Here is a 22,043-nt window from a genome sequence, read left to right on the forward strand (position 1 = left end):
TGTTTCCCAATCTTCTTGTTAATTCCTTGCAGATACTCTAGAGATGTACGTACCCATCAAAAACATTTCCATGTTTAAGTTAGATTGCAATCTAAATTGTCTCTAACTAATATATTATTTTTGTTCCACATTTACAGATTTCTTTAGTCTACATCTTTCTAGCAAATTTGATTCAATGTTCTTTTGAGGTTTAGATAATTGATCCCAATCATAATTCATAGCTGACACCATAATTATTTTTTGGATCATGATTATTGTTTTATAATGATCCTCGATTTGGTGGTCTTTATTGCTCTCTTTCTAAATTATCCTAATTTATACATCACTTCGTATAGTTCAATGTATCCAATAACGATTTTTACTAGGATCTATTGTATGCACATGTCATCACTCACCTGATCAAAATCTTTGGGTATTAATAATTGTTTATATATTTTCTCCAGATGGCACATATATAATAAAATGAACATTACAGTCATATTTTTGTCCGATTCTCTCGATATAATTTTTTTTTCAAAGTCTCACGTGTAAGTTCTATTTGTTTTAATGTTTTAAAGAGAAAATTTTAAGGCTCATTCTCTATCATACAACGACACTTCACCTACCTAAAATATGCATGAGTTGGGACCGTTGACTCATGGAAATGATCGATGCCAACTATTTCAAAGCAAAATCCAAACACTTGAGATTTATGCTTACCTTGATAACACGTATCTTAAATATACTTATAAATCTCACCCAATTTAGGGTTTTGCCTTTAAACGTGGGTTCGTGTTTTTTTTTTCATGCATGAGTCATTCTTCATGAGTCAAGGGATCTGACCGTGTATGTTTATATGATCAGATTTTTACTTCTTTTAAACTGCCCATTTATTTATGGGATAGGTTCTTGTGATTCATGAAGAATGACTCATGAGAAAACACACAATCTTAATTGTGTAAACTTGAAATCCAACGGTTAAGATTTACATGAATCCAAAAAACACAAATCTCAAGAATACCTATTTAAAGTATAAATCCTGATTGTTGGATTGATATTAAGTTTACACAGCTGGGATCATGTGTTTTTTCCATGAGTTACCTTGATTTAGGGGTGGCAATCTTAATACAACCAACTAACACAACTCGAAAATAACACGAAATTAGTAGATTTGGATCATGCCTAATTGTGCTTGGGTTATAATAGTGTCGATCCATCAACACAATTATTAAATGAGTTGTGTCTAGAACATCAACTTACTTAACTAGTTTTGACATGTTTACTTATTGTGTCATTAACTTGTCGTTTTAAAACATGAAATTTAGGAGGTATTTCAAATATCAACAATTATTTAAGAGTTTTTAAAATAATCTAATATTTTGCTAGAATTTTGTAGAACATTTTCAGACTACAAATTTCCTTTTCAAATTTAAAAAAATATATTAAGTGTTTTTAAGTTATTTTAAAAATAATTAAGGGTTAAAGTTTTAGTTTGGGAAAGAAAAACACTTTCCTTTCTAAGGAAAGTTTCCTAACCGCAATCACAAGATGTAAAGGATATAATTCTAAGAATTAAATTTTTTTTTTTTTTGAAAAATAGTTATTTTTTATTGTTGAATTTTAATTTTAAATTTGGAAGTTTGGTAGACATCCATTTTCAACACCTTGGATTAAACTCAAAACATATATATTTTTTCAATTTGTTTTTAATCTAAGTTTTTCCATGAAATCTAAAAAATTGTTGGATTGTCAATATGATACTCCATGTGGGCCCAACAACCCTTAATAAAATATGAAATCTTGCTAAAATCCTTTCTAAAATCCCAAGCTTTTGGACAATTTTTTCCTCATAAAGAAATCTAAAATCCCTACATCCCTTGAATTTTATGAAACCGGTTACTTGATTCGGGTCAAGTTACCTATTTGATAAATGTGTCAGGTTCAAAATTTTTTTTTACACAATTACTAAATAGGTCGGACTTGGGTTGGGCAAATTTTTAGAATACTCTTACCTCGACACGACATGACCTGACCCATTACCACCCCTACTCAGATCCCAACCTTCATTTATTATCATTTTAAAAAGAAATTTGAGATTTCAACTTTCATGATCTCAATGTTAAAGCTTCACATACCAACACATCAACCCAAGCACCACAGCTTAATATATTTCATTAATTCCAAAACAACCCCTTAAATTACTTAATTTCCTGATGATTTCCAAAATTTTAAAAATACCACCACCCAACCCATATTATAATAATTAATAACTAGTCTACTTTTGAGACATCACCCCCTCCCCACATTGACGTTGATCTTGATGTTAATTAGTCAAATAAGACTTTGACCAATATAATCATGAAATCGACCTAACAAAAATTATAGTTTTATTTACATTTTTTTTATTTTGGATTTTGATAAGTAGATAAGTGATAGTTAGTTGTGAAGTAATAAAGATGGGTCCGAACCCATTGGGAGACCAAACTGGATTTTCATTTTTATATAAACTATTTGGAGCTGCTCCCTGAACAATAGATATAATATATAATTTGGATGAATTTTTAATTAGACTGAATTTCTAATTAAGTTGACTTGATGAGTTGGTGACAAAGTTTTAGTTCTAAGTTAATTCAAGGGACAATGATCACAAAGACCTATTTTTTAAAAATATGTACCAAAAAGTCCCTTCCAAAAAATATGGGCTCTTTAGTACTCTTTTTATTAAATATTAGTCTAAAAAGGATTTTTGAAGAAAAAATATTATAATTACCCTCTTAATGATTTTCGAGGTTTAAAAAAACGTGTTTATTTGAGGTACTCTTATATATTAAAATTAATGATAAACTCATTGACTATGATCATCTCTTATAAAGTAATGAAAAAAAAAGATATAGTTGAAAAAAAACTCCTGATTTTCTCTTCACAAAATTAGTAATCTTTACCTCACATAGATGATGATAAAGGAGATGAGTATAGTCATCATCGTTATCAAATTGATTTGTTCTATGAATATAAGATTTATTAAAATATATAAATAATTTTCAATAATTAAAACATAATTTCAAAACTGGACTTGAATGTTCATCGAATTGATTCAACTTAAAAATTAGTAAGTCGACTTAAATGAGCCAATAAAATATATTGAATTTATGAATTGCTTTTAATAAAGAGTGTTGATAATATGACATCGTTTTTGGCACACGCCCTTGACGTGTTTGGTCACAACCCAACAAATGTTTCACATGTTGCACGAATGACATCAGCAATAGAGAGAACTTCTCTCTTGCTTGTTGCCTATAGATTTATTTTTTTAGATTTCAAATCTATTTGGGCCCACATTGATTATCACATGGACAATCCAACAACACAATCTTCTAGATCTCATGAAAATATTTATATTAAAATATATATATATATATATATATATATATATATATATATATGATTTTTCAATCTTGATCTATGGTGTTTGAAAATGGACAGTCATTGAGCACCCAAATTTAAAAATAAAATAACTATTAAAATTTTTTTTTTTTAAACTTCATATAATTTTGTCCTCTACAACTCTATTGCAATTGATCATGTTTTTGAATGTCACAAGGTGATCATATCAAAAAGTTTCCTTTTTTTCACTCTAGACAAGAGAGAGAAAAAGGCGTCAAAGGGCATTCGGCAAAAATGGCGTCATTTTATCAAAATTCTTTAATAAATATTTTTTTTTTCACATAAAAATTAATAACCCAGCAAATTTGTCAAGTTTTTTATTTGACTCAATATATTTTTAGATCAAATCACTTTACAAAGTTGCTAAAAGGGCAGTTCAAGTATTTTTCTTTAAAAAAAATCTTCAAAACATTCGTAACATGTTAATATTTTATTAAGTGGGACTCAAATGATTTGTATACTTTACTAGGGGATTGTTTGGTACGTATTCTCTATAAAGAGTCCTTCATAGTCATTGGTCAAGTTTCGAAGCAACTTAATCGATCAAGTCTCGAGGCAATTCCAAGTTAAACATTTTGTTTAAGGATTTTTGAATAATACAAAAGATTTCTAATTTCAACTGTCATGTGTAAATGAAACAAAACAAAACAAAAACAAAAACAAAAATTAAAAAATTTGTCATATTATGACCATATCGCAATCGTTATTTATTCTCAAAGAAGACTTTTATGGGAACCTTTCGACCCATGTGAAAAACGAAGTTTTATGACAATTTGAAAAAGTTAGGCCGATTTGTTTGGTGTTCATTATGTTTAATCTACCATCCATACCATTATAAAAGAATTTGAGATTGGGGAAACAAGTTATGGTGTATCTGTTCACATTATGCTAGGCCAAAAAAAGGAGCCTTCCATACCCACCACTGATTGTTTTTCTATATGGAATGTTATTGTGGTTAAACATCCCAATCAAATTAAATGTGAGTTATCTTATAGAAAATGAAATATTTTAGTGGATTGAATCAAATATAGCCAACGTGTGCTAGTAACAACCCCCTCCTTCTGTTGCAAATTTTTTTGAAAAAGTTACGATTAAATCATGATTTTAATAATTGTAGTTTAAATTACATTTTTTTAAATCATGATTAATTGTGATTTAATCCCGATTTTTTCAAAAAATCAGGGATTAGTGTTTTTAGCATTTTTTAAGTATCATTTTTCATTTAATACATAATATATATATATATATATATATATATATATATATATATATATAATATTGTTTATAAAATAATTATTTTTACTTTTTGATTTATCCGATGTTTTTTCGACTTAGGCCGAAATTTTTTTTTTTTTTTGAAGCTTTTTCTTTTGTTTAATTATTCCCGACCCCCGACTTTATCACTATGCTTCCACAAGAAGTGGAGGCTGAAAAGCCTAATCCCCATAATAGAACAACATAACGCACTTTGTGCCTCTAGGGAGTAAAGCATGACGAAATGAACAATAAAATGGTAAGCCAGACAACATTATAAGCAATATAAGACACCATACAGTTAATTACTTCTTGAGAAAATTTCTAAAGTATTACGTACCTCAGAAATCAATCTCCAGTAGAGACAAAATTGAATCCAACTGTAAGAGCTGAAAACAACTTGAAATAATTGCAAGGTTGGTGGAGTTGACTCAACTTTCTTTTGGCAATAAATTTCACATTAGCTCAAGAAAGAATTTGTTATTGAGTTCATATTTAAAGTCGTCCCACGAATTGACAGGCCACTGATCATGCTTAATATATGCATAGTTGTTGCTCACACTCATAGGTGATTTATCGATAAATGTATCACCCCACTTGTAATGAGTTCTTTAGTAGTATTGTAATTGAGAATCTTCAATGATTTACCATTATAATAAGAATAATGATGAATGTATGTGGTTCTAGTACACGGCTGACGTGGGAAGGGCACAGAATTGCACATCTTTTTCCATCGACTTTTTCCTATGTATTCCAATGAAAAAGATATATGATTATGTGCCCTTGCGACGTCAATTGCGTACCCAACCACATGCATTCATCATTATTCTTATAATAATGGTTAGGAATTTTGCCAACTACTATGGACACATCTTCTTGTCATCTATTTAAATTTAGAGTCGTAATAATTTGATGCTCCTTTTTTGTACGCTCCCTTCATAGAACCATACAAAATCATAAATATGTGTCCTTGTGTATCTCGAAGCAATGAATCAACAAAAAATGAGTGTCAGATTATCACGATTCTTGAATTTATCTGCATCTTGCACACCATATAGACTTCATAAAGTTGATGAGTTCATTAATAGAAGATTTGACGGGGAATAGTATTTAATTATGTACATCGTTCTTCTTTTTAATTAAACTTTAAATCAAGAGGATAAGATAAGAGAATAAAAGGATATTAATTAATGTCCCAATTGCACTTTATATATATATATATTTATTTATTTATTTATTTATTACATTGTTTATATTTGCTAGACTTCGTCAAAATATGTAATCTCTCCCACCTAAGCCAACGAGGTCACATGCATCACATTGGAATTTTTTATTAGATACCACTTGACTAAAATATAAGCTTGGTGATAGAATGGTGATTTGCTGTTCGTTTGTGCATAGGGCATAGGTTGAAGGGTTAGTCTATAATTAGCTTTTGTCATGTTGGAGTGATTTTAGAATTTACATTGATTCACACTTTGTTGATGTGGAGGTGTGCATGAAACCATAGATGTATGGCTTCGTACACACATCCATGTCAGTAAAATGTGAATTATGTGAATTTTAAAATCACTCCGATATTATTCTTATAGTTAGGTTATTTGGTTCATCGGTTTGCTTGGTTCAAATTCTGTAAAACGAATCTTTGCAGAGTGCATTTAAGCCATTTATGTTAGTATAAGAGAAGAAGACCAAGGTAAGGGGCGTGTTATCAGTTTGAAAATACAGGGGTGTCTCTAGTATTAATCAAACACAATGTAGGGCTATATCTAATATGGAACAAAACATTTAAGAAATCTAATATGGACCAAAACAGGGGTGGTATAATGGCTTTGTTGTATTTATCAGAATAATAATAGTGATAATGGGTTTGGTGTTGCACACAGTACAAAATGAATTTCAAACCATTTTCTTTTGAGAGTGAACAATGCAATTTTTTGGAAAAATGTATGAATTTGCTTATCATATTGTTCATGATTATATCTAGTTAGAGTGAATCCGGTAACGTGGGGATATTGACACTAAAATTTGCAGAGATTAATATATCACGATTCGAGAATGTCACACATACATGTAATTGACAATAAGTAATTAGAGAAAAAGATATGAGCAGAAATAAGAATTAAGGTAAAATCCTAACCTAAACCATTCCAAGCTTGTTAGAGTTAGATTTAGGTTTAGGCCCGATAACCTTAATTATAGGACTGGTTTAAGGTACAACTCATCTCTTTAGAGCCATGTTAAGGTTCAACTAAACCTGTTTTGAACTTGTCCATTACCAATATAAATTCCACGGTATGACCACTAAGAGATATGGGCGTAACTTTCTCCACCATTAACACTAAATATTTTTGATCCATTAATTGGTCAGGTTTATAATTTATATCGTGGTTTGGTACTTAGCTTTACTTGTTATTTTGATATGATCAAGTTAAGTAAAGGCAGATTTACCAAAACATGCATCACATTTTGACTATTTACCAAAATGGTAAACTGTAGCAATTAATTCTAAAATTGATAATTTAGGATTTTTTCAGAATTAATATTTTTTATCAAAATAGTAAAAACAGTAAAATGTAAATATTTTATATCGAAAATACCCATTTTTATTTTTGACTGAAATTACGAATAAATCCTCCTCTCCTCTTTTATTTTTCTGTTGTAAATATTTCTCCCATCTTTTTACCGTCAAGCAAGAGAGTGAATCCAAAGATTTACTTGGATTTTGAGTTATTATGAACATTATAATTGTAAATGCATATTTAAAATAAAAAATTGTATTTTCGATACAAATTTTTTATATTTTACTGTTTTGGTAAAAAAATTAATTCCGAAAACGGTAAATTACTATTTTCATAATTAATTGCTACACTTTACCATTTTGATAAATTCCTCTTAAATATACACAATGATATAAATAACTTGCCATACTAGTCTTTTATTTGAGAAACACCCAACACCATAAAAAATAAAATAAAAAGAGTTGTGCTAGACTAACTTTCTATGACACTGCTTTCAACATTGTGTTCACAAAGAACAATTGATTTTTCTGGAGTGTATGGTTTCATGTGCATACCATCACATCAACATAGTGTTGATTGCGGTGTTGTTGGAAGTCAGTTTAGCATTTTCCCAAGAAAAAAATAAAATAAAAATTAACTAGAGAGCATTGATATTACTTTGAGACACTATTAAGGATTCCCATGCCAGTGAGTCCACCTTTACGTGAATGATCCAAGGTGTTGGGACGAAGCAAAGTGTATGGCATCTTAACAGGCCCGACTCGATTCTTCCATTTTCCACTTTGGTTCATCTCTATAATTATATTTTCAATCTTCACCAACTTCTCTCCAAACTCCTTGAACTTTATCAATGGTACTTCATCTGACGTCCACTCCTCAATGTCTCTTTGCCCAAGATAAACCTCTTCAGAAGAATGCCTTGACATGATCTCTATGAGTGACACACTAAGTAGAGTTTGGAGTTGATACGTTATAGTTTGAAAACTTCAATTCACATACATAATTCTCTTGGCATGTAGTTTTTATGGTTTTAGCTAGTGGGTTAGTGGTTAGTAATTAGTAGGTGTAACCCCGAGAGGTTTGCTCAATGACAATTTTGGACCGATAAGCGGTTAATACTTGTAGGTCGTGAGTTTGATACTCAGTATGAGCATTAATTTCCCAGGAACCACCCACGAGGGCACATCCTCATTTACATGGTACGACTGATGTGTAGGTGTTGCACGTGCCCCAAGACTAGTTTTTGGACAAAATCATATTTTATGAACTAGGCAAAGTCTAGATACGGGCCCAGTTCATTGTCTACAAGGATACCTGATTATCAAAAAAAAAAAAAAAAAATAGTAGGTGAAGGCAATTGAACATATTCAATGTAGAGGTCGATTTTGTGATAAACCAACATCGATCACGATCCCACCATTAAAATAATAAAATAACATAAAAAATGTAGCAAAAGTAAATAACACATCAATTTTTTATGTAGTTCGGCAAATATGTATATATCCATGGGCTTGGGGAGCCATTCCACTATACTCTGAATCTATTATATAACCTCTCTTAATCGATTTCGCCTTTTCCTCTTCTCCTTCCTCCTTCCCTTTCCTTTCCCCTTTTACACGTGTCTTAGCCCTCTTTAAAAAGAAAAACCCTAACCCTAATTATAATTAAATAAAAAATATCATTTTTACCCTTATTAGATAAAATAATTATCTAAAAGGGAATAAAGAATTATTCCCTAACTATATAAAATATTTCCAAACAATGTTATATGTTTGCCTTTAGATATGTGTTGATTGTGCGAATGAACGGTCTAAATGGGAGAGGAATTTATCCCTCCACAATAGTCTCATCTCAAAGGTAGAGATTGATGTACCAAGATTCGTCTTTGAGAAATTTACAATTGTTGACAATCCTTCTCGAAAGAGCACCATCCCTAATTTTCGAACTAATATGATTTTCGAGCTCTTGAACTTATATTCTTCCTTGTTTAACGCAATTATGATTTTTTTCTTGGTCAAGCTCCAATAATAAGTCGATACTTCAATAATATAACCTATTATCCTACAAACCAGGCTTGACTCCCTAAATGAGACAAGATTTTGATAAATGATAGAAAAGCTGACCAAAATTTCAGATCAGACTTGGATCTCAGAATGATTCAAGACTTTGATAAATTATAGAATAATTGATCAAAATCCCATATTGGACTTGAATCCCAAAATGATCTAAGACTTTGATAAATGATAGAATAACCGATCAAAATTCTAGATTGAATTTGGATTTCAAAATAATCTAATACTTTGATAGATAATAAAAGAATCCATTGAACTAGTACGTACGGTATGGCTCATTGAATTGACCTTGTCGTAGCCTTGCCTTGTTGATTTGTTGAATCTAAGAGTAAGGTCTGGTTCATTGAATTGATTTTACCTTACCTTGAGTAAGGTTTGGTTTGTTGAATCGACCTTACCTTACATTGCTTTGTCGATTTGTAAAATCGAAGTGTGAAGTTCGACTTGTTGATCTAACTTTACCCTAATCTTTAGTCCTTTTCAATTCGTTGAATTGACTTTAAAAACTTGAAGAAGCATAGGTCATAAAGTTCATAGAATATAATTCTTTTAATAATATAGATTCATAGAATAATTTTTCTTCCTTATAAAATTTGAAAAGAAGTTAAATACATTCTTTCTACCTTATTGAAAACTTCAAAGAAAATCGTTATTAAAATTGTACTGAAAATGCATTTTTATGTAACCCCAAATCTAAGTCTTTGACTTTACTTAAATCGAACCCCCAAGTAGAAATTAACAATTATAACCCACGGTCCAGACTTAAATTGAACCCCCAAATATAATTTAAGAATTTTAACTTATAAATTTGACTTAAATTAAGCCCCCCGAATATGCCACAATGGGTTGGAAATTGAGTAATGAATTGAACCTCTTAACTCAATGAAGTCTTTAAACTTAGTCGAATTTGGCATGAAATTAACCCCCAACCTTATCTATCAAATCGACCTACTAAGAAAATTTGGCTCAGCATGATTAAGTTCCCAAGCAATTTAACTAACTTGGCAAGGTACTCTACCTAATAAAAAAAAACTCCAATAATATACTTGATTCAACGGTGTCTTGTGACTGGACCAAGTATTTTTTATTAAATAAAAATATACCTTATTTTATAGTAAAAGTTTTTAAACTAAAGTAGCAATTTTCTATTTAGCTTTGCAAGTTGGCCTGAGTTAAACCCCCAATTTTTACTATTTAACTTGATCAAGTTCCTAATAAGTAAGTTTGACTTGCTCGAGTTTGGCTTACATTTAACTCCTGTATCACTTTTATACCAAGTTAACTCAAATAAGAAATTGGGTCATGTAGGACCCTTAATATGAGTGTGAACTAAGCCCCCCGAGACATTAATTGGCTCGGTACGGTAGGTTTCTTGAATCGATCAAACTCTTGAGTAACAAATTTAATTAGAATGGAAAGTTGAAATGGTACTTTAATTTATGTGTTCATATGATCAAGATCCAATAATTCCGAGTCATAGATGATGAAGTTTCCTAGAAATTACTTGAGATGGATCTCCGTGGCCGTTGTTAAAATGTTTTCATCACTATCTGCATAGAAATTGCCACAAACTGAACTTGACCATGTCAAACTAGACCTGGAGATATCGTGGCTACCATTGTTTAAACGTCCTCTGCTCTATTAGAAAACCAATGCATCATGCACCTTTACACCTCAACATTCCATATTCATCTCTTTTGAACTCTTAAATGCAACGTGCCCACAACAGCATGCAATCCCTTGACATAAACTTTGACATACAGTTCTTTAATGTAAACTTGGCCATAGCAGCCAATATATCCTCTTCACATTAACCCTACCTGCATACCTTTATTCAAAGCAACAAACTTTACATCACATCTTTAACCTTACACGTGCACTCATCCTCTTCACACAATCTTCAATTATTTTCCTCTGCACTATCACCATACCTTGTACACTTCTTGTGGCACAACAGTGGCCACAGATATGAGTTGTGCGAACTGAAACATAGATGAAGACCACTCCTGCGGTGGGTTTTTAATTGAGCCCTTAGGCTATTGGCATGCACGATGGCGGGTATTTAATGCTCTTTGTAGAATTGAAAGAATATGTGATCCAATCAAAATAGGTATGATTGCTCCATTGAAGATTTTCCCTGATCAACAAATTGCTCAATCCACAAGGTTGGATTAGTATCCCTGAATCTGCAAAAGATTCAACTTGGGGACAACGTCCAAATCTTGATTGAGACCTGACTATTTTGCATGATTTTTCATAGTTTCTTCTTCGATTCCCACGAACGATGCCAATTGTAGAAGTCGATTTTTTGATAAATTGACATCAATCACGATCTCATCATTAAACTAATGAAATAATAGAAAAATGTAGTAAAGGTAAATAACACATCGATTTTTTACATGATTTGGCAAATGTGCCTACATATACGACTTCGGGGAGTCGTTCCACTATACTCTAATTTTTTTACATAACCTCTCCTCATCGGTCTCCCCCTTTCCTTTTCTCCTTTCTTCCCCCTCCCATTTTCTTCCTCCTTTTTACAATGCCCTTACTCTCTTTAAAAATAATGACCCTAACCCTAATTCTAATTAAATTGAAAATATTATTTTTACCCCTATCAAATAAAATAATTATCTAAAAGGACATAATCCTCCAAAATTGGGATTCTTCTCAAATTACATAAAATCTTTTTAAATGATATCGCATATTTGCCTTGAGATATATGTTAATGGTGCGAATGAATGATCTAGATGGGAGAGTAATTTATCCCTCCACATTCAACATTTTCTAGATCTATTTCAGTAAGCTTATGTCAACTTGGAATCATCTAAGTTACTATGCTCATGAGTCTTTGTATAAGACCCGATCTCATATCAGGTCAAGTAAACCATAGTTAGGGTTGTGATGGGTGACTTCAAGTGACACTTGGATGAACCCTAACTCAATCCTAAAGATGTGGATTGTACTCTAAATTAATCATAACCCCCAACAAGCCTAGGTCAGTTAAGGCCATGCCCAACTCTAATGGACTTGGGTCAAGCTCAAATTGATTTTAGGTTTAATAAAGAAAAAAATATATAAAACCATGCACTTTTCAAAGCCATTTAAAATCATTTGATTCTACTTTTCATCTAGATAGGGATTCAGTGTTCCTCTTAATTCAAAAATGGTTAGACACAAGAGTAAGTTTTCTTATTTTTTTTAAGCCGGGGGGAGAGAGAGAGAGAGAATCAATGGATCCAGGCCTCTTAGAACACCCGACTAATCCTCAAGGCACGTGCAATTCCCCTCTTCCCTACACGCACTAGGTAATTTCTAAATAAATGCTTGAGGGTGGCCCCTAAAGGGGAATTCAACTTCAAGACCTTGGCTTAGTCTTGTCCACCTCACCAGCCCATACATGATCCAAGAGAAAAATTAATATTAATGAGTACGAGTTTTATTTTTTATTACAATATCATACATGTACCTATATTTAATACTCACATATTATATATAATATAAGAGTGTCTCTAACTGACATGCTATTTGTGGGTAGCAATGACAAGTTTTGGCATGACCACCCAAAAACCATGCTTTAAAATTGACAAAGGATTTAACATATTTCGATATAGAAAAGTGAATTCTTTGATACATTATTTTTAACTAATTTGTCAACCAAAGCATACAAATATAAATAACATATTTCTATATAAGCATTGGAGCGTGCCATATCAAATATAACACTTATTCACTTTATTATATCAAAAAATACTAATGATATCATGACTCGTTAAAACATACGCGGTCTGTACACAGTTGACGTGGCAAGTGCACAGAACCGTAGATCTTTTTCCTCATGTATCCCAAAGAAAAAGATCTATTGTTTGGTGCACTTGCCACGTCAACCGCGCACATTTTAGAGCGTCAGTTTATCACGACTCTTCAAAAAATAAGATTGACATAGCATTGCCATTGGAGATGCTTTAATAACGTGTCTGGCCAGACCTTGCTCAGGAACGTAGACCATAGCTTGACTCGGATTTAATTAGTTAGACTTTTTTAACCCAGCCCTGCTTTAGTGGGCTCAAGATCAAGGCCCTAAAACTCATTTTTTATTAGCCTTAATACCATAGCTTACTGGGCCTAGTTCCAAGCGTTAATTAGGATATCAATTGAGCCCGCTAGACATTTTTATTCGGCCCGAATCAAGCCCGAGTCTGTTAGGGTCAGGCTACTGCTAACCCAACGTAGGGCCGATAGGGTATAGGACTGGATCAGGGAGAGTCCGACTAAAGCCTGGCCCGAATCCTTCCATTGACGGCCCTAGCTTTAATCTGAGATTAGTGGGCCTAATCGACAGCTCCAAGTCCATAGCTTTAGTGGGCCAGAAGAGATTGTAAATTTGATAGTGGGTTCTTCCTATCTTAAACATCCTTCACACATTCTCCGTGAGACGACAATGGAGGCAACAACAGCGACAATGTCTCCTCTGTATCGCACCAGAAGTCTCTCAACCATCGCCATGGCTCGTTCTTCTCCATGTCAAGCTCGCTGCCTCCATTTCCTCACTCTCTCAGTCCCCTTTTTAGAGAAATTCAAAACTCCCCAATCGATCTACAAACGATCCCCAATTCTCCCTCGTTTAATTATCCGAAATTGCAATCGAATCACAGCGAAACCTTCATCAGAGATGCAGAGAAAACTGGTAGATATGAAACCTGACGAAAAGCTTCGCGCTTTAAGAGAGCTCTTCTCCAGACCTGGAATTGGAATCGACGCTTATATCATCCCTTCACAAGACGCCCACCAGGTTCAACTTCGAATTTTTTTCCAGATAATTTGATTGATTTTAGTTCGAAAAGGTCGAATTTTTACCGCGTTTCAGTATTTTCCGTATTAATTTCGAATTTTTCGTTCTAAGTGTGGGTTTTTAAGTATCTTAGGGGTTATTTCTTAGTTTTGAAAGATTACTCTGAAATTTACAATAGCTAGGGTTTAACTTCAATTTTTTTTCCATATAATTTGACTGATTTTAATTCGTAAAGGTTGAATTTTCTACTGCGTTTCAGTGTCTTTCGGTATTAATTTCTATTTTTCAGTTCTTAGATTTGGTTTTTAAAAATCTTAGTTTTGTAATCTATGGGAATTACAGAATCTTTGTTTCTGTGAGATTTGCAATATCTAGGGTTTAACAAAGTATCTGAATTAGATGTTTTTGCGTTTAATTTTTGATACCCAGAGTGAGTTTATGGCTGAATGTTTCATGAGGAGGGCGTATATATCTGGGTTTACTGGTAGTGCTGGCACTGCTGTAGTCACTAAGGATAAAGCGGCTCTTTGGACCGATGGCCGTTATTTCTTACAGGTTTGAGGAAGATAACCCAATTCTCTATTGAAATTGATATATATATATATATATGGGAAATGTTCAGCACCAAACATTTTGGCAAAACATTTTTCAAAACATGGGTTAGAAGTTTAGGAATGGGCTGATTTTTGGTGAGGATGATCTCTACGGTGAGGAGATCATCATCACCAAAAATCAGCCCATTCCAAAACTTCTAGCCCCAGTTTACAAGTTGAAAAATCGTGGACCGTCCATTTTTTGTAAACCATTTTTGATGGGGTTAGAAGTTTTGGAATGGGCTGATTTTTGGGTATATTAGATTTAACCAATTCTCTATTGAAATCAATATTTGAGATTCACATTTCAAGAAATTAGTAGCTCGATTGGTTTACTTTCTGTACTGCAACCATGGATGACCGCTTCAACCATGTTTTCAAATTTCAATGAGCTTCTTGAAATGTCATACAGAAACCTATCAATGGAGGAAGGTGGGATTTAAATAAATTAAGCTTTGTAATGGTTTTTCTAAATTCGGGACAAAAATTTCTATTTTGATTTCGAACATGACCGAAACCTTGGTTGAAATTGAAATTTGATTCTTGGGTTTGATCTCTGATTTTCCAGCCCAAGAGAGAGAGAGAGAGAAAAAAAAAAAAACTATGAAGGCCGATTACAGCTCCAATTAGAAGGAATAAACAAGTTAAAGATTCTAAAAGAACGAAAAGAAGGCCTAAAAGAACATGCATTAAAATAGTTAAACCGGATATGAACTCAATTTGTATGGAGGAATAAGAACCATATCCAACGCTAAATATTTGGGATAAGGCTTTGATAATGATGATCTTCATTACATGCTGTTTATGGATTTTGTTGATGCTTTCCCTTTGTGTTGATTAGGCAGAGAAGCAGTTAAACCCTAGTTGGATTCTTATGCGGGCTGGCAATTATGGAGTTCCTACAACTAGTGAATGGCTTAATGATGTATTGGCTCCTGGTTGCAGAATTGGCATTGATCCTGTGAGTTATACCGTGGGCTTATCTTAATATTCTGCTTTGATATTATTGTACAACAAACCACCACATTGCAGTATTTGTTTGAACTTATCTCTAGAGTTCTAACTATATAAAATGTGGATGATTTAAAATTCCATCTTAAAATTTCTTAAATACACTTGAAGCACAAACTGATTTCACCTAGTGACTTACTCCCCTATCACATTAAAGAAGGAAAAAGGAAATATGTATAAGTAAAACTCAAACTTCCAATTTATTATTAAGTATTACTTGAGGTGGCATGTGCAAACGCACATGTATCAAAAGGGCTTAATTGTAATTTAAAATATTATTTAAAGGGATTTTGAAGATTACATAGTAAAGATGATATTTTTGTAATTTTGAAAACTAAGCTACATGATTATACGGCTGTAGGTTGCAATTTTCTTGGTCTTTTACCAAAAAGACCCTGATTATATTAAATTTAAATATAAAAGTGGGGGCATTTATGACCGCTCAAATTTTGGTGTCAAACCATTTCTACTCTCCGCATTCTCTCATTATTATAGTAAGGATTACATGTCTGTTTATGTTTTCATCTGTCCTTGCTTTATTTCTCCTTTAAAATCAACAATAGTATCTGTCATATTTGCATGGTTTCTGATGTCATCTTTTCTTTGATGTTGTGAAGGGATCAGTTTCTTTCTTCTTCTGATGCAGCAGAGGAACTGAAAGGGGAAATTTCTAAGATGAATCATGAATTGGTTTATCTTTACGACATAAATCTCGTGGATGAAATCTGGAAAGAATCGAGGCCAAAACCTCCGATGAATCCAGTAAGATTGCATGACCTCAAATATGCTGGGGTGGACGTCTCAATGAAATTGTCTTCCTTAAGATCAGAGCTCATCGAAGTTGGTTCTTCAGCTATTGTGATTTCTATGCTTGATGAAGTTGCATGGGTGTTGAATTTGGTAATCTTTCTACCCACTCCCCCCTTTGCATGCTCTATGGATTATTGCTTCTTAGTTATGTGGTTTCACTAATTCTTGTGAAGACGTGAAACAAAAACCATCGGAAAGCTAGTTGAGCAATTTGACGCAGGATGATGAGGGAAGAAAATGAAATATGCTGTTAGGGGAATCTGGCTTGGGACTTGATTAAGGATTTGGGCTACAATATGGTTACCTTAAAAGTTTCGGGTAAACTCCAAGGGTTTGGTTGCAAGGTTTAATTACAATAGATTGCATTAGCAACTAATTTTTTTATGGCATCGTGAAATCCATTTTTAAGTTTGATCAATATATTAAACATAATTTTTAAGAGTAGGTTTTTCTCAGTCTCTCTTTCTAATTGCTTCTCATTGAACATTCAACCTTTAGTGGCTTTCTTCAGCTGTATCAATTTTAATATATTCTCTATTCTATTAATATTCATGTATCTTTTTTCTGTAGAGAGGAAATGATGTTCCACATTCACCTGTGATGTATGCATACTTATTAGTAGAGATTGATGGAGCTAAATTGTTTATTGATAATTCCAAAGTCACCCCAATAGTGATGGCTCACCTGAAGAACTCAGGAGTAGAATTGAGACCATATGAATCCATTATTTCTGAAATAGAAAGGTAATGTTTGGGAACTCGAGAATTTTGTGAGATTAAAATGTCATTTTATCTTCTATTATAAGCATTTGTTCTAAGGAAATTTAGAAGAAAAAGAAGTTAAGTTAGAAGTGAAAGATACTGGATTAACTGATCTGCATAACTTTCTTACGTACTATTGATGATAAGATAAGTAAATGGTGTAACTGAAGCAAAACATTTCCTTAGAGATACTTGATTTATTTCTTTCGTTATTATTGTGTTCTGATGCTCAAGTATCTTTTCAGTTTGGCAGCTCTAGGGGTACAACTCTGGTTGGATACCTCATGTGTGAATGCTGCAATTGTAAACACTTACAGATCTGCATGTGATAGATATCTTGGAAGTCGAGGAAGTAAAAGTAAAACTGGTGCACATGAAGGGCCTAATGGTTGGACTTCTGGACCCACCGGAGTGTACAAGACTTCCCCTATCTCTATGGCGAAGGCAATTAAAAATCATGCTGAACTAGAAGGGATGCAGAATTCACATTTAAGGTGATCAATCCTTTCTAATTGAACTTGATAATTTAGAATCATGTTTACTGTCTGTCAGCTTATGTGATGGTTTGAACTTCTAAATAGCAATTTTATAGTCGATTTCAATTCAAAGACATATGAGTGTGATGAGAAAGGTGGAACACTACTTCAATTTGCTATAAAAAAATGGTTCATGGTTAAAGAATCATTTTGACATTGTAATTTATAAATGTTGGTATTTTCTTTGCAGAGATGCAGCTGCTCTAGCACAATTTTGGGCTTGGCTGGAAGAGGAAATCCATAATAATGTGATCATAACAGAAGTAGAAGTTTCTGACAAACTTCTTGAATTCCGTGCAAAGCAAGCCGGTTTTATGGATACAAGCTTTGACACTATTAGTGGTAAATCAACTTCACAATTCATGAATTTTTTTTTTCTTTCTGATTTAACAACGTTTTCTGAGCTTGAGATTTATGCTCTTTCTGTCAGAGCTACCTTCTGTTAGTTTTCAAGATTTTGAATAACAGATTTACGAATTTCTCATTCAAAATTATATTTCTCAAGAAAACATGACTCCCCCCACCCCGCTAAACTATTGCGAACTTGTTTACCAGAAAAAATTAAATTAGTTTAGTTTAGTGTTTTTTAACCTATATTTCTTATGTTTAAATTTCCCATGTCAAAACTTTTTCTAGAGCATGGTTATTGATTATGGATATTCCAAAAAGAAAAAAGTTAATAAATAAAAAAATCCCCATTTTAAATTTAAATCTTTTTATCAATTGTACTGTTGAAAGAAACTTCCTGTCCAACTGAGAATTTCCTGGTCTCCTTAAGTAAACTAGAAGTCTCGAGTTTAGTGTCATAGGTCCTTTATAAATCTCTACTTAGCTCTAATTTGTTCATTAGAGTATAACTGCTGTAGCCCTTATTATTTCTTCCAATTAATTAATCAAGACTAGAATGGCTTTTCAGGTTCAGGCGCAAATGGAGCTATCATACACTACAAACCAGAGCCAGAGACCTGTAGTGTTGTGGATGCTAAGAAACTCTTCTTATTAGACAGTGGTGCTCAATATATTGATGGTACAACTGACATAACAAGAACAGTACATTTTGGTGAACCTACTTCACGACAAAAAGAATGCTTCACCCGAGTTTTACAGGTCGATCTGCTATAGTCTTAAATGCCGTGAAATTTATATAGGTAGATTTTTAAATGGATGCATTAGGTAGTTTGCTCAAAACATGGCAGAACTCACACGCCTTTTACAGGGTCACATAGCTCTTGATCAGGCAGTTTTCCCAGAATCTACTCCTGGTTTTGTATTGGATGCCTTTGCCCGCTCTTTTCTATGGAAGATTGGACTTGATTACCGGCATGGTACTTTTCCTTGATTCCATAAACTTTTCTTGTAAAATTTTTTAATTGTCATCTGTAATTAAAGGGATGTTCTCATCCAACACTAAAAAAATTAGTCTTTTTTTTTTTTTTTTGGTGGTTAGGGACTGGCCATGGTGTAGGAGCTGCATTAAATGTACACGAGGGCCCTCAAAGTATAAGCTTTCGGTTTGGAAATATGACCCCTCTGCAAAAGGGTATGGTCATTAGCAACGAACCTGGATATTATGAAGACCATTCTTTTGGTATTCGGATTGAGGTACCATTTTCATTCTGATCAGATGTGTACATATATATTTCAAAATGCACTTCTCAACAGAGTAAAAGTTTCTGCACCCATTAATTTGCATTAATAACATGTCGAATCAAGCTCCATGATACAAGATTTTGTATGTCTTCCCAAATGTACAACATTTAGTTTGTCCACATTTACAGATTAGATTGGATGCACCTTTATTAAGTTGGAAATACTTATGCACACTTGTCGTTAGTTGAAAAGTGTCCACCTTGTTCGCATTTTTCGATGATCTCTTGTGCCTTTTTCTTGCAGAATCTCCTTTTTGTGAAAGAGTTTAATACACCAAACAATTTCGGAGGAATTGGTTATCTGGGATTCGAGAAGCTCACTTTTGTCCCTATTCAGGTATGCTGTGGAGTCTCTGGTCCTTTATAGTTTTGTTCTTTTTAAGCCAATGTCTTTATCAGGCTAACTATTCATTCATAAGCTAACGTCTGCAAATGCAATCTCTTGTCTGTCAACAGGTTTACTATTTATGCTAGCAAAATTTATAATATAATATAAAATAAAATAATTGAATACAATAATCAAGGACCACCATTTTTTATTTTTACTTTTTGATTAGTATAAATTTCATTTGAAGAGGAATAAAAGCAGTACAATCCAAAAGGAGGTCAAGGCGATCATCCTAGAGAGATTGATATCTCCCCAATGCATGAAACTAGATGCAAAGAAAAATCAAAATTCTCCCCACAAATTGTCTAACTTGACAGACTCCGGCCTAAAAATGAAATCTTCAAAATAAAATCCCCTGAACCATTGATACACATTGCACCAATTAAACAAAAACCCAAAATACTTAATTCTTAAAAAGAAAAGAAATGTGGATGCATAAAATATGCCAGTTTGTGCTCCATGAAAAGGAAAAGATGTATCAAAATATGAGTAAGAAAAGAAATGTGTAAGCATAAAGTGTGCAGTTTGTGTGATTATGCCCTATGCTACATGCATTCTTCTCAACAGGAGTACAACCAATGGATACGTATTAGATAACACTCCACTGGATTATGGTCTATGTTTCCACACACACACACACCTTAAATTAATATTTACTATAGGTTGCAAGTTCTAACTTCTGCAATAAAATATTTCATATCCAAATTTAAGACTACATTCACACATTCTCTTCTATATGGGTAATTGAATATGGCTTAACTATCGATATAAAATGGCGCATAACTCATTAAGACATCCCATTGTATAACCCGCTATAAACCTTATTATAATACAAGAATGACAATTCTATGTATCATTTGAAATATTTTGCTTAATTGACACCCATACCCATATTTATGTAACATTGATGATATGCTTCTACCACTGTATAGAAGCCTAGGAAATTTATTTTTCTTCACGATCTTTTGTGTAAAAATATATTTAAATAGAATTATATGAGAGTGGATATCTTTGTAAATCTATGCTAAAGGTTTCTAATGATACACTTTTTATTGCGAACCGACCTACATATTGAATATTATGGCATTTTGAAAAATCCAAAAAAAGGATTGGTTTTTTTTTTTTTTTTCTTTCTTTCTATTAGTTCTAATTTCTGAAGCGTGGACTGGTTCATGTTAATTTTTTTTTTCTTGAAAAATTTAGTTCAACTTGAATACTTCAATGGTCTCTATATTTGGTTTGATTTTGCAGAGTAAACTGGTTGATTTATCTTTGTTATCCACTTCTGAGGTCAATTGGCTCAACGATTATCATTCGCAAGTTTGGGAGAAGGTTAGTTGCCTCGGACAAAAGGTTAAATCTTCATTTTCTATGATAGATTATTGCATTATTCTGAAAACCATAGCTGTCACTGAACCGGATCAAAGGTGGGTTGATTGACCAATGATGGCAATGTCATGAATGGCAGATAACCTGAAAGCCATTGACTTACATGGTGAAACTGTTTGAACCAATCCCTTCTATTGTGATTCTGGTTGACGGTTGAACCAGTAGTTATGATGTAAGGGTTACATCATTCAGATATCCCAAATTCAACAAAAAATGCCGAAAATAATTCACAGGAAACGATCTGCTTATCTAATTATTCATTCTCATGTCACAATCTTCGCAGGTTTCGCCATTATTGGAGGGTTCCGCTCTACAATGGCTTCGGAACAATACAAGGCCACTTTCCGAACAGTAATTGCTTCATGATTATGGCTTTTTCATCAAAGGGTTATAATGCAGAAAAATTGATTGTTTTACGTACCATTTGATATATTATGTAGAAGTGTGAAAATGTTTCAGATTAAGTGATACTGTGTATGTATATCTTTTATGATATTTGATCTTCTCTGCTCCACCCTGTGACCTAGTTTCTTGCAAGCCTACAATCATAAACTAGAAGAATATTTATTGTTGAATTTTCCAATAAGCCAAAACTCAGAGTAGGAGATTTTTATTTTTATTTTTTTAAAATGTATTTCTACAGCTATACCCCTTAAAACTAGGGGAGAAAAAAAAGCTTCCCCATTAATGAATTTTGTAATGCAAGGTTGATATGCACTTGTTTATCTCCCAAATGGGATTTTAAGACCTGGTCATCGTGGGATCGTGGCATATATTAATGTGTGTTCAAAGCCCATCAACATATCTTTTGTTTAAAATAATACATTATTGAAAAAAATGAAA

At 32.8% G+C, this 22,043-nt stretch overlaps 1 protein-coding gene across 2 annotated transcripts; it reads left to right on the plus strand.

The window, feature by feature from the left end:
• Positions 1 to 13,677: 13,677 nt before the first annotated feature.
• Positions 13,678 to 21,714, plus strand: LOC147395772 (Metallopeptidase M24 family protein). 2 transcript variants are annotated; one of them, XM_086450666.1, is made up of 13 exons: positions 13,678 to 14,063; positions 14,493 to 14,618; positions 15,498 to 15,617; positions 16,292 to 16,567; positions 17,048 to 17,220; positions 17,484 to 17,732; positions 17,965 to 18,116; positions 18,691 to 18,881; positions 18,991 to 19,099; positions 19,222 to 19,376; positions 19,668 to 19,760; positions 21,063 to 21,143; positions 21,484 to 21,714. In XM_086450666.1, the coding sequence occupies exons 1-13, from the start codon at positions 13,713 to 13,715 to the stop codon at positions 21,553 to 21,555; spliced, it is 2,148 nt and encodes a 715-aa protein (XP_086306792.1). In that variant the 5' UTR covers positions 13,678 to 13,712; the 3' UTR covers positions 21,556 to 21,714. The 2 variants fall into 2 exon arrangements, with proteins under 2 accessions (XP_086306792.1, XP_086306793.1); XM_086450667.1 differs by lacking the exon at positions 13,678 to 14,063 and having other exon boundaries at positions 16,285 to 16,567.
• Positions 21,715 to 22,043: the final 329 nt, after the last annotated feature.

The sequence above is a fragment of the Akebia trifoliata genome, chromosome 8 (genome assembly GCF_017979445.1).
Source record: "Akebia trifoliata isolate Shusen 1 chromosome 8, ASM1797944v1, whole genome shotgun sequence".
NCBI lineage: Eukaryota > Viridiplantae > Streptophyta > Magnoliopsida > Ranunculales > Lardizabalaceae > Akebia > Akebia trifoliata.

What these genes read in the sequence shown, in the direction of transcription:
- LOC147395772 (XM_086450666.1), top strand. Translation starts at nt 13,713, where the DNA reads ATGGAGGCAACAACAGCGACAATGTCTCCTCTGTATCGCACCAGAAGT. An exon ending in ATTATTTCTGAAATAGAAAG is followed by an intron (nt 17,221 to 17,483) that starts GTAATGTTTGGG and finishes GTATCTTTTCAG; the next exon opens with TTTGGCAGCTCTAGGGGTAC. An exon ending in CTTTTGGTATTCGGATTGAG is followed by an intron (nt 19,377 to 19,667) that starts GTACCATTTTCA and finishes TTTTTCTTGCAG; the next exon opens with AATCTCCTTTTTGTGAAAGA.